The following is a 13,759-nucleotide window of genomic DNA, read 5'->3' as shown; positions in this document are numbered from 1 at the left end:
TTATAAGGGAGGAAAATCCTGGGAGGAGGAGGATACTGGCTGCCAGATGCGCTCCATGCCTCTGCTCCAATGTGCCAGGGATAAGAGTGCACACCACCTGTGACCACAGGAGGGGGAAACGGGAGTACGGAAGGAGTTTCATCATCAGGATGGTTCTAATCTGGTACATTTTTATAAGCCTCATCTTTTAAAGTAATTATCTATTTCAAATATCCTGTGGCCAGTCACAAAGTGAAGCACAAATACAATGTCAGTGATATTGTCTTTTTTTTTTTTTTTTTTTTTGCTTCAATAACCTCTTTGTTTCGAACAATAACTGAAAATTACAGGCAACTGTGGTATCTACAGTTTACTCAAAGATCCCCAAGCCTCTTTTCTCTTTCCAGTGGCACTGACTATAAGTATTAATCAGTGGATTGCCTGTCTTTGAAATAGCTTATTCATTGGTACTGATCACAGACCACAACCTAGTAAGACTATTGAAAATGGGGGAAGAAAGGGTCTTTATTTGGCCAGAAAAACATGTCTTTTCATCTGTTTTTATTTCTGGTGTCTTTAGACTCAGATACACAAGGGCCTTGAACAGTTTTCCATTTGTCATCCATTCGAGGTACCATTACTGCCTGACAGAGGAAAGAAACGCTTTCTCTTTGCTGGTATACATCCCATAATGCTGGAACACAAAACCAGGTCTAGCTGAAAGCCTCAGTTTCATTGCATTAAATATCTTCCTTGGAAAGCTATAATGAAATCATGAAAGCACTGCTTTTTGGTAAAATAACAATGAATGAAAGGAGTTACTTGGCAGGATTCGGACAGTATGTCACATTTTAAAACAACTCTTCAGTGCAACAATATAGAAATAGTTGCTAGGATTAAACAGTAGCAAGGTCAGATTTGCCCATGAATATAAGGAACAGTCTATTGCTCTGGGGAGAGACTACTGTGCCAAAGAAATACATAGTTGTTTTTCAGATGGTTTAGACGGAGATGTGTTAGGGTCTGCTGAATTTGTGATTGCTGGGGATGGGCAGGGGAGGGAATTCTGCTTGTTTCCTCCCTCACGTGTCCATGTGAAGGGAGTTCCACCAGCACGCATGAAGGTTGTTCCTCACTGTCACGGAAGTTGGGGTATGAGAGTGGGAGATGCTGGCATTTGCTGCCAAGGGACCAGGGGTGCTAACCACTCTGCCATGTCTCTCACGATGAAGAACGTGCCCAGCACAAATGCTCTGTGTGCCCCAGTGAGAAATATGTGCCCTAGTAAGGATCCCAGCCTCTCTCCCCACCCCCCCCTCTCTCCCGCAGGGTGCTCTGATTTATGCCTTTGGGAGAAGGACAGGACCTGCCCACTCCAGCCCCCTCCCTGCTTGCTTCCTGGTCTGCAGCTTGTAGAAAAGGTATTTTATGCGGTGCTCACCCGAAGTGGGGGCAAGTTCAAATTATAAGAGAGGAATGAGAAAGCCACTGTGGCATACATCCAAACCCACGCTCTCTACCAGCTTTTTCAGTAATTGTGATGAAGAGGACTGTTAATACCGTTCCTCGAAAACCCCACTAGTGAGTGAGAGAGTGTGTGTGTGTGTGTGTGTGTGTGTGTCTGCTACACCCGACGTGACCCAGTTAGTCTAATTGCCAGTTTTAAAACATTGTCCCCAAATTCTTTGATACTCCTCCCGTAAAGAGATAGGGTCTACATCCTCTCTCTTTGAACCCAATCAGGCGTATAAATGCTTTGACCAATACAGCATGACACAGGAGATGTCAACTGACTTCCATGCATGGGTCACAAAAAGGAATGCAGCTTCTGCTTTGTCTGCTGGAAAATTCCAATTTGGAACCAGAATTCTCCCTGGAAGAAATCCCCAATGTGAAGAAACCATGCAGGAGGAAGCCACGCCACATGCAGAGGCCACGTGTAGTCTCCCTACCGACAGTCCAAGCGTTTTAGTTCACGTCCAAAGAAAGGCCATCTACTGGCAGAATTCTTCCTTGCTCAGGGAAGATCAGTCTTTGATCTACTAAGGGTTTCAACTGATTTGATGAGGCCCACCCACATTCTGACAATCTGCTTTACTCAAAGTCACTGATTTAAATGTTAATCTCCTCCCAAAACACCCTCACGGAAACATCCAGAATAATGCTTGACCAGTATCTGGGCACATGGCCTACCCAAATTCACACACAAAATTAACCATCGTACCAGCCCAGATGCCAACCCAGGTGAATGAAGCCTTCCTGGATCCCCCCAGACCAGGCTGGCCACCAGCTGAGTGCCAAGGAGTAACCTGTCAAAGCCACAGGGAGCGAAAGAATCACCTAGCCAAGCCCTGCCTGGTTTCTTAACCCCCAGAGTCTGGGAGCGTGACAAAATAGTTACTTTAAGTCGCTGAGGTCGCTTGTTATGCTTCAGTAATAACCGGAATGCTAACTTGAACTCACGTTACTTCCCCTCCCCCTTAACAAGCATCAGCTACACTGGCTGTCTCCAACACACCCGCTCCTTCTAGCTCCAGGGCCTTTCCACCTGCCGTTCCCTCGGCCTGTAATAGTCTTCCTCCAGCCCTGTGCTTCACTGGCTCCTTTCTTCCTGCCTGCCTCAGATCAAATATTACTTCCTCAGAGAGGCCTTTCCTGTCCACGCTGTCTAAATGAGCCTTCCTCTCCATGTCTCTGTATTGTCGTCCTGTTCATTTTCTTCACAACGTTTATCTCAATCTGAAATTATCTTGCTATGTCTTTGGCTATTGTCATCCCCCAATCAAAATATTAGTTCCATCAAGGTGGGTCTTCATCCAGCCCCTGCATTGCCCACACAGTGATTAGCACAGTTCAATACATATTTGTTGCATGAAGGGTAATTAATGCTCAAGTCGTACACAGGTGACTGACTTGCAGATTCTGTCCCTAGGCCGCGGCTTACGAACACTTTTATCACAGATTTAATGAAGGGAGATGAGTCCTCCCATGTGATACAAAGCATGTGTTTCTCTGACGTTTCTTCTCCCTCCTCTAAAGAGATGAGCAACCACTAGGGAACAAAAACCCTAGCATCCTTTCACAATCCCTCAGAGACAAAAACCACTGCATTTTTGTACTTGATTATCAGTGTGGCTTATTTATATATTTTCCAAACTCTTCCAGATTAATTAAAAGACAATTCTAAATGGAGAAAGGAAAGAAACGTTCTCTCTTTTCTCCTGGAGATCCACTCTACCTTCAGCCTTTGCACAATACAGTCTCAGCTCTTAATTTCTCCCCCAGAGCCCCCAGCACAGGGCTTATAGAAGTCTTGGAGAAAGGGGTGGGGAAGAAGCAGCCTCATCCCCCACTATGTTTGTTTCCCCTCCCTTCCCCAGTTCTTTTATACACTTGAGGTATGAAAACTATATATATATACATCTTTCTTTTCCCTCACCTGACCCACAAGGCCTTCCTACCTGCAGCCAGCCTCCACACCCAGCAGCACCCACCCCAACCCTATATACTTGCTAATTCCTTTGTTTTCTGATTCTCCCTTGTATTAACCTTGTCTTTTCATTTCATATTCTGATGCTTTGACATGAGTGGCCTTGCTGATGCCGGAGAGACTGCCCCTCCCAGGGTAAGCCAATTCCTAGAGATAATAAACAACGTACCTGCAAGCACACTTTTCAAATATAATCCAAGCACTCCAGAGCCCACACTCCAGTCACCTCCTTTATTGGGCTCTCACACTCTGGGTCACCTGCCCTAACCACCCCAGGCAGGGCCAGATATCAGACCCCTAGGGAGAGCCTGTATGCCCCAGAGCCCACTGCAATTATTCAAACTAGCCAATCTACACCTGCCCACCCTGCCTCTGCCACTCCTCCCCACAGAAGCCACGGCGAAGGCTCTTGCCCACAGCTCCCCATCTCCCCCGGCCTCCTGACAGACTCCAGCGCTTCTCCATGTGCCCTCCCCACACCACGGTGTGCTGTGCCCCCTCCTCTTGGGAACTGCGTAACAAACAATCTTTTCAATGGCAATTGTCTCCTGATCTGTTGACCTTACTATACCTCCAACTGTCTGCTAACTCACTATATTTTAAAACATCCCTCTAGACTGTAAGTGAAGCCAGTGTCTTAATCATTTGGGAGAAGACAACTCAGAGTCTGCACTCCAGGTACTTTGTATTGTAATTCTCATTTTAGGAAGATTAAAAAATTCTGAGTTAACTCACTGACTCACTCAAGAAACATTTATTGATGCTTTGTGTGTGCTAGGTATTGTGGAAGGCTCTGGGGATAGGAGGATGAATTAAGCATTCTCTTAGGCAGGCTCCTGGTATGACAGGGGCTCAAAAAATAGAAAAGGAGGAATGGATGAATGTCGTCCCAGAGTCTACAAGCTAGAGCACATTACTGGCTGGATCCCCTGGTGTATTCCCTTCATAAAATCACGGTCAATTTTGGAGGGACCGAAAATAGAATAAACTGATTTGTGTTGTTCTGTTCCATTCTCTACGTGACAAGCTAATGAAACTGGGAATCTAAACGATTATTCAATTTTTCCAAGTTATTACCAGATTTAACTAAGCCTTCTTTGAAGCATCTTCACAAAAATATAGCCTAGCTATTCCTCAGAACAGCCTGAGAAAAACTACTGTTTTGGGGACAGAACATAAATATAATATTATTAATAACAATGAACACTTACTGATCTCTTAATATATGGCAGGTATTGTATCAAGTATGATGTACGTGTTCTTCTATTCAGTCCTCATAACGTGTATTATCATCCCTATTTTACAAATGAGGAAACTGAAGCTTAAATAGGATGAACGTTTTGCTAAACGTAGCACAGCTGTCAAAGGCAGTGCCAGGATTTGAATCCAGGCAGTGCCAGGATTTGAATCCAGCAGTGTTATTCAAGAGTCTACCTGTTTAACAACTAATTCCAGATATGAACTAAGAAACTACATAGTTTTCTAATGGTACATTGCTTAGGCCCTTTCTTACAGTCCATTAAAGATTTGGGCCAATCTTTTTTTTTTAATGTATTGGCTGCAGTGCACAGGCTTCTTATTGCGGTGGCTTCTCTTGTTGCGGAGCACCGGCTCTAGGCACATGGGTTTCTAGTTGCAGCGCGTGGGCACAATAGTGGCTCACGGGCTCTAGAGCGCAGGCTCAGTAGTTGTGGTGCACGGGCTTAGTTGCTCCGTGGCATGTGGGATCTTCCCGGACCAGGAATCGAACCTGTGTCCCCTGCACTGGCTGGTGGATTCTTAACCACTGCGCCACCAGGGAAGCCCCTGGGCCAATCTTTATCTGGGAAGAAATTCTACCCATTCAAAATGCTGTTACTAAATGTACAATATTTGAGTACAACAGAATTCTTCAAATAGTTCATTAGAATTTGTATGTAAGCCACTCTGCCTGGTCACCATCCACAGGAGTCTAGTTGTAGTAAAATGAGCTACTTAAAACAAACCAAAAAACCCTCCAGAATTGCTCTCCAAAAACTCTCCATAAAAGAGTGGCAAGCCTTAGTAACTGAATTCATATACAGAATGCATTTTAGGACTCAAGCTGTTAGGGGAGTGAGTTATCCACATCTTTGTTAGTGAATCTTTCCCAAGGAACTTAGTCAAATCTTTTGGCAATGACTATTTGCCTTAGGTTTAATTACTGTTTTTATTTCCACTAGTTTGGTTTAATAAATACCACAGAGGTCATCTCCAGACTTGATTTACTGCACTGAGGGAAATTTTTCCTCTCTGTAATATAATTATATCCTGGTAGGCCAGGCATTGGGTGTGCTCTGGGGAGTCTACAACTTCAGTCACCTTGAACCTCTGACATTTCTTCTAAGGCACATTTGTGGGAAAGCCACAGGACAAGAAGTACAATGTATATCTCAAATCTGCTCTTCTGTTGCTCTATACCTATGGCTACAGATTAAACAAAATTACCATAATAGGCAAACTGAACTCTTTTTCTGGCACCTTGAGTTTCAGAATTCCCAAGAGAAATACTGAAACCTACTCCTTCCTTTTCATATCCAAAAGAGAAATCGATGAGTTGCTGAGTAAGACTTTTGCTCTCCTGCCAAACCTCAAGTTTCCTAAGATACTGGTCAAATGATATTTAATACTTCTTTTTTAAAGACCCAAACCTCCCCCTTCCAGCCTAGAGTAAAGGGAGCGTTTACACACATGAAGGGTTTCTTTTATTCCACAACAAGCATTTCCTGAGTGCCTACTATGTGCCTGGATCTGTTCTAAGGCCTCAGAGATACAGCAGTGAATCGGTATCCTGCTTATCACTGAGGAACAGTAGGACAGTACTTGAAATTCCCACGGGAACCAAACCACAACGCAGAACACTTTAAACTCTACTCAGCATCTCAGAAGTTAGGGTCAGAAGAAACTTCAGGACTCTGAAGACTTGCAGCTGCCTCAGGCTCTATTCCCTACACTTATTGGAACCTTAATATGAGCTGCAGGAAGGAGATGTGACCCCCTCATATTTATATGCAGAGTTTGGCGCGCAAGTATACACCTTTTCTGGGGCCAGGTTCTAGGTTTCCTCCAATTCTCAAAAAGGAACGGGATCACACAAAGATTAGAAGCATTCCCTTAATATACCCACTGCTCGGCTCGAGGAAAGCAGGGGACTACACTTGCACGTCCTTGGTAAAGGCCACCTTTTGAACCAAAAAGAAATGCCTGGTAGACGCCCCAGCGCCCGCCACAGCGGCTCAGACTGGTGCACCCCCGGCTCAGTCCGTCCTACCCTCAGAACTTCGCCCCCCAGAAAGCTTCCGGGTGGAAGGTGGCCCACTGCTTCGGAAAGGGAGCGAGGAACCCGCGGGTCTGGAAGGAACGAGACAGGTTGCAGGCGAGGAAATCACGCGCCTCACTTTTGACATCCGTAAGTCATGGCCACGATTAGTTCTCAGAGCCTGTCTGCCCACAGCGCCAAAGTTTATCCGATCGCTCTCAGACACAACTGGCTCCACCTGGGCCTTTTCGCAACAGGCAAGGCAGCCCTGCGCGTCCCCTTGGCGAGCGGCCGTGAGGAGGGGGCTGCACACCTGCCCAAGACCGCGAGGAGAGCAGCCCGCGCCCCGAGCGCACGCACCGCGCGCCCCTCTGCCTCCCCGCCCTCCCCACGCGCGCGCCAAGGCCGCCGCTTCCGAGAGGGACTCGCGTGCGTGGGTCGCGCCGGTACCTCACCGTCCGTCACCGTCGCGTCCGCCTCCTCCCCGGCCGGGTGCACCTCCAGCCGCAGAGACTTCGGGGTGGGGAGGGAGAGCGGCCCCGCGGCGAAGAGCTGCTCCTCGGTGACGAAGCGCAGCTGCACGCGGTAGTGGCGGCGCGCCGGCGCCCGGGCGGGACGGGGGGCCGCGGCCATGGTGCGAGCGCCTCTGCCCCGAGCCCGAGCGGCCCCGCCCCGCGCTGCCCCGCGGGCCCAGAACCTGCCGCGGGAAGGGGAGGGGCTTGGAAGCGCGCGCGCCTGCCTCACCTCCGCCGCGAGTTCGCTCTGGAAGCTCGCAGGCGTCCGCCGGCTGGGGCTGCACCCACCGCCCTGCGCATCCCCCCGCTCCACCCGGTGCCCGGCCGCCGCTGGCACGGGGGGACCCTGGACACACAGGGCCGGGCGCGGGAGGGTGCAGCCACCTCGCGGGGCCGTGGCTCCGAACGCACAAGTTTAGAGAGCACGCGAGGCACCTGGAGGCAATTGGGGTTTGGAAGCAGAAGGGTGACACCTGCTGTTCGCTGGGACCACTCGGCGGGCGTGGGCGTCGGTTTGGAAACGGCCTTGGCCAGCACTTCCCCTGGGTGGCCACCCGCTGGCGGGAGGGCTCCGGGGCTCCTGGCGCCCACGTGTAAACAGCCGTCCCGAGGACTGAGCTCTTTCCTCGTTGACAGGGTCCCGACAGTAGCAGCCGGGCGTGGGGGAAGCCCGGGGACACCCTTGCGACTGGCTGGTCCCAGATGACCACGTTCATCTCCCATCACCTGACTCGGAATTTAAAACGTACCCGCTGCTGGACTGTGAACCATTTCGCTAGACGTGGCCGGGAGGGCCAGGGAGTCTCATTCCCTAGTTGATGCCCGACTCCACCAGCTACCTAACCTACCCAGTTGGCTCCAGAGTCAAAGGATGGAGGCTCCAAACCATATCACACGTTGTCATCTCTATAGAGAAATTGGTCTTCTGCTGCAGGGGGGTAAGAAAAGGAAGTCCTTCTGTTAACGAGAGTCCCCCCACAGTCATAGACTCATTTACTATAAAGGGAACTTTTCAAATTCTGAACCAATTTGTGTGTCCTAAATCTGTAATATCCTGACAGAATGAACTTCAGGGAAGAAGACAATATCCTTAACCAAGCAGGCTGACTTTACAAGAATGGGCTTCCCTAGAGGCCCTGGAGTTTGCAACTTCAGAATTTCCAACTGGACTGTTAAATCCAGCCAGGCTTTGCGAAATCCCTGGTCTCATTTATCTCCCCATGCCCACCCCACCTCCCGTGTGATCCTAATTCCTGATGTGGCCTCTCTGGCTCCTCCCCTTATTCGCTCCCAAGGCTTTCTCTCCCCTCCTTCTCTCTTGTCTCTCTCTTTCATCTAAGTAGCCCCGCTCTTCCTTCTTATCGCATTCTCACTTCCTACTGCCTCATGGCTTTGATTTGTGCCTTGGAAGCCGCTGGGAATCAGAAATCCTTTAAAGAGTTGGAGCTGTGGAAAGGGTTTCTGGAGTGAAGGCCACAGAACACCTGTATTCTGCCCCACCCTGCCCTTTACTGTATCATTCTGCCTCTCCTGCTTCCAGCCTCCTCAAAACATTTTCCTGTCTTCATTGCTCTTTACCATCTCAAGCTCTGCCTTGATGGCAGTAAGTACTTTTGTGCTACTCAAAACCCTCCAAAGTAGCTCTTGGACCTTTTTATACTCTTTTTTTGACAAGCTTGTTCAGCCTTCATATGCTGTCAGCCATTAACTTGGATTTATACTAAAATGTGAATGATGGATAAAAATGACTCATAAAGAACTGCTACAAGGACAATATAATGACTGTAGTAGTTTCCATCATACTCTCAGGAAACCTGGAGTTCTGTTACATAAACAAGAAAACATAAAACATAATGGCAGTCTTTCCCCCACATTAATGCAGGGGGAAAAAACCCAACTTAGGCTAACTGGAGAAAAAAGTCACAATATTATGATTCGCCACAAAGCCAGGAAGTCTAAGCATTGGTCATAACTAAATTTAGGGACTCCACTAAGGTTGACCAGATGGTCTTGTCTCCATCTTACAGAAGGGCCTTAGTCACATACTATAAGCTGTTGCTGATTTACAACTTTGCAGCAAAGGCAACACTTCTCCTCTAATTCCAAATCAGGTTGAGCCATTTGAAAACAGCTGATTTGCTGTGACAGATCTACCCAACTTGGAAACTGGACTAGGGAGACTGGAAGCCTTACCAAATTTGCATCACCTGAATGACGGATGAGCCATTAACCAAAGCGAGGAGGTAGCTGGGATGCTAAAGCAAGTTATAATCATGACATCTAACACAGAGTGCTTACCACATGCCTGGCACTGTTCTAAGCATAGTACATACATTAATTCATTAATCCTCCCCACCACCCTGTGAGAAGGTAATAAGACTATTATGATCCTTGTTTTGAAGAACAAGGAATCGAGGCACAAAGATTAGCCAACTTGCCCAAAGTCACAGCTTAGAAGTGACATAAGTCCTCTACAACAGTTCAGACACAAAAGTCCATGAATGTCCTTACTACCACTTCTCAAAGATAGAAGCTAGTAGACTAATTTTTTAGTATTCCAAATGGATAGAGCTCAAGACCTTTATGAGTCCCCAGAATTGGGAGCACGTTATTTAAACGGTTTCCGCTTCCTTTCCTCTCCTCCTCCCACCCTCACACAGACGGTTAAGAATACGACTTCCCCTCCACAGGTGTTTCACCTTCCTATAGTTTTATTTACCCTTGAGCAGTTTTTGCCCTGGTGCAAGCACTAACAGAAAGTACCATGAATCATTTTTCTTCTGCATTGAGTATAATGTAGATTCACTCACATCATCTATTTGATCCACCACTGAATTCAACTTTCTATCTTTAGTTTATCCCGAACTTCTGTTTTTTAACAGCCATCACTCTCTTCCACCTCTTCCTTTCTGTAATCAGCACTTTCTTTTCAGGACCAAACTTTTTAAAAAAAAATCAGTTCAGGATGGTTAAGAAGAAAAAGGAGCGCCAGCCTGCAACAGAATGTTGATTGGGAGCAGCTGGGCAGACTTCTCTGCTAAGTTCCTGTCCCTGGTCTGCCAGCGTCAGCACGCACCTGGGGGAGGCTGTTTTGCCAGCCATTTGCAGAGACAGAATGGAGGTCTGAGGATCAAACTGGGACAACGAAAGTCATGCTCCAAATTCTTTCTCTTTCATATCCTCTAGAAAGAATGAGTTCTCTCAGAGGTGAAGGAGGACCCCTGGTACATTGAGAGTATCAGGTACCTTGGTTTCCTTGAGAGACCCCCACTATTTCCAGCTCCTGACTGACTCTGCTGTCAGCGTAGCATCAAAAGCATTGACTTTATTCGTGCATACGATCTGTGTCCAAAGCTTTGAGAGATTCTTTCTACCCTTTTCTTTCTCCAGATAACACATGGAAAACGACCTCTGGTCAACCTCATTTGCAGGTGCCTGTGGCTACAAGCTCAGCTCAGCTACGGCATCCAAAGGGACATCATCAGACCAGTGCTGAACTGAGAGAGAGAAAGGAGGTCCACCTTTGTCTATCTCCTGACTTCCCCAGGATGCAGTCCAATCTGCTAATGAACTGCTATTCAATAGCTTGAAGTCTAGACCAGGCTCTTCAACCCCTGACAAGCTCTTTTCCTCATTTCCTGAGCAGAGAGACTCAGACCAGAGTGCCTCCTTGCTCCCTTCCCCAGATTTCAAAGTATATTATCCTCAGCAATATGGTGGCCACACTACTTATCATGTTGTTCCAAAAAAATTCTGTGCCTCAGTGAAAAAAATTTCTACACATCATGAAGAAATTTTGATGTCACGCACAAGTCCACCTCAGACAGTTCTGCCAACCTTGGGGCATGATTCTAGCTTGAATAACTCTGATACGGGAAAAGGTACTTATAAAAAGAGGGGAATTAATCCTGGGATGTACCCAACCCCCATCACGGTTAGGCTTCCTGAGAAAGGTATGTGGGAATGGCCAAGGGTGGAGGCTGAAGGTGATCTGGTCTTGCAGAGAGAGGTAGACCTGAGATGAGGGAAGCAAGGTTAGGACCTGGGAACTTCATGGGAGGGGTTTCCCTCAGCTCACAAGGAAAGTCACACTTCACATGTGGTTTTTCTCGTCTCAGGTTGTAAGTTCCTTTCAGTACCCCATCTCGGTGCTTCAGTGTGTCAGCTCTGCCTTGAGTGTGGTGGGGGGTTGGAACATAGCATAAGAGAAAGAAATGTGCGGGCCCCATGGGGAGGAAACAGCATTTATCTGGAAGACTGTATCCAGGATTGCAGATCCTTACTAGCAAGAAGTGGAAGGGACCCCCACAGGGCTGGGAGAGCAAGGGAGGACAAGCCATGCTGAGGAGTATGCCGAGAGAGGTTTGGGGGAGCCAGATTTGGGGTCCAATCCCTGTCCCACTCCTACTTACCTGAGTAACTCAGGCAGATTACTCAGATGCTTTGAATTTATGGAAGCCTTTACAGTAAACACACGACTCTATATGCTTCTTGTGAAAATTAAATGACACTGTATAGCAAGCACTGAATATATACAGCAGCTATCATTACTATTATTACTAATGGAAGAAAATACAGAAAAGTGAAAAGACAAAAGCTTAAGTAAATCATATTCCCTCACCTGAATACAACCATTGGAATTATTTTATGAGTTATTTCTTACACTTTTTTTTCTATTAGCCAGCTAATCTTGGCATTGTCAGCTTTTTTTTTTTTAAAGAAAAAAAGTGTGAATACCCACAGGTAGGAGATATGTATGTATATAGGATTGACTCCATTTTTCCCTGATAAGAAGACTTATTAGTTACATAGTCATGTGAGTTTGAACTTTTACTTATTTTTGTTTTTGTTGTTGTCATTTATTTATGGCTTGTGATTTATATTGTACTCATGCCCAGAGGCACATTGGCATGTTTTGTAAACTACCAAATAAATAAACAGCAGCTATATTTCCAGATCCCTTTGTATGGAGGTGAAAGCAAACATGAAAATTGTAGAAAACAAGCTGGAAAATTGAGAAGGTGGTTGGAGGCGCATTTTGAAAAACTAATGTGATTATTATTAATCTGCCAATCCGCCCTTAAATACAGTGTCAGACCCCCTGCAATAGTAAGTTACAAAGAAATTACTTCAATGACCATCCGCCTGGTGTCCTGAGAGAGGTGATGTGTTTGTAGGTGATGTATGCATGATTTCTCATGAGGTTCTTTTTTTGATCTCTAAGAAGGAATTATAAAACATACTAAGCTTACTGACCCACCTCTTATTCTCTCAGCAACCACCATAAACCAGAAAACACGTCATTATCTGATTTATTAGAGAAAACAGTAGGAAGAATAAAACAGATGTTAGGAAAAAAACGCACCCGGGTACATTTTACTACCACATGCATACCCTTTTCAATTTCTCCATACATAAAAAAATGTTGCCTCACCAGTTAATCTGAAAGCTTCCTTCCAGTGCTAGTATTGTGCATATGTAGAATAGCTGATATTTATTCATTGGTCTACATGCATTCTCATTTGTATCATGTGGCTGCAGATTTACCTTTAGGCTAGTATTAGCACTCCTCCGCATTCTGAAAGGCAATGCTGGTCAAACTTCATTCTGCTTAAGAATCACCTGGAGAGACAGTTAAAATGCAGATTGCTGGGCCCAGCCCCCAGCCATTCACATTTAACAGGCCTAGTGTGGTGCCCAAGACACAATTCTATTTCTAACAGGATCTCAGGGGAAGGCAATGCTGCTGGTCTGCCGCCAGTGGACCAAACTGAAAGTAACTCTGTTCTTACCTTGGGAGGAGTTGCATCCAAAGTCAGGCTGTGTGTTAAAATGTGCAGCAGCTAATCCAGGAAGCTGAAGAACTGCATAGAGATAATGAAGGATACCGGTATCATTCCATCACAAGTGTGCAGGATGTGCCAGGAGCTGGTTTTGCCACAAACATTTTGAACTATTTCCACATCATTTCAAAGCTGTAATAATAGCTTGTTTATCTTTTCAGGGGATACAATGACACAAAACTTCCAGAAGAGGCAAATGAAGAATAGGATTATTTTAAAGAGCTCCATGCCTGTACACCAACCAATCAGTGCTTCCCTTTCACTCACGTTAAACTGTTACATGAGCATCCCAGGTACCGCACAAAGAACACTTTAATCTCTTCCATGTTTCATCCTCATCTGCAAAGTGAGGATGGTAACTCCTGCATCAAAGACTTGATGTGAAGATTAAAAGAATAATGCATATGAAAGCAAAACACTGCCTAGGGAGTACACCCCTGAGTTCCCCATTCTCTCAGGGCACCTCATTTCTCTTCTTCAGAGTGCTCATCACAGATTATAACCACACAGGCCGGGCTGGGGGTGGAGGGGACGATGACTTAATCTCTCTCTCTTTCTCTTTCCCACACACACTATCATGAACCCCACGAGTATCTGTTTTGCTCACTGTTGAACCTATAACACTTAACCCAGTTCCTGGTTCTTAGCAGGCAAT

General features: G+C 46.3%; 1 protein-coding gene across 6 annotated transcripts in view; it reads right to left on the bottom strand.

The window, feature by feature from the left end:
• Nucleotides 1-7,410, bottom strand: part of LOC130845699 (histone-arginine methyltransferase CARM1-like) — a 272,068-nt gene extending 264,658 nt beyond the window's left edge. For all 6 annotated transcript variants that reach the window (XM_057723289.1, XM_057723290.1, XM_057723292.1 and 3 more), the window contains exon 1: nt 7,202-7,410. In XM_057723289.1, coding sequence (XP_057579272.1) covers nt 7,202-7,379 — 178 coding nt within the window. In that variant the 5' untranslated portion in view covers nt 7,380-7,410. The remainder of the gene's footprint in view (nt 1-7,201) is intronic.
• Between the last annotated feature and the right edge of the window lie 6,349 nt (nt 7,411-13,759).

Source organism: Hippopotamus amphibius, chromosome 2 (assembly GCF_030028045.1).
Source record: "Hippopotamus amphibius kiboko isolate mHipAmp2 chromosome 2, mHipAmp2.hap2, whole genome shotgun sequence".
Taxonomy (NCBI): domain Eukaryota; kingdom Metazoa; phylum Chordata; class Mammalia; order Artiodactyla; family Hippopotamidae; genus Hippopotamus; species Hippopotamus amphibius.
Note: the sequence above shows the minus strand (reverse complement) of the source record. Positions and strands in the feature narration are given on the sequence as shown.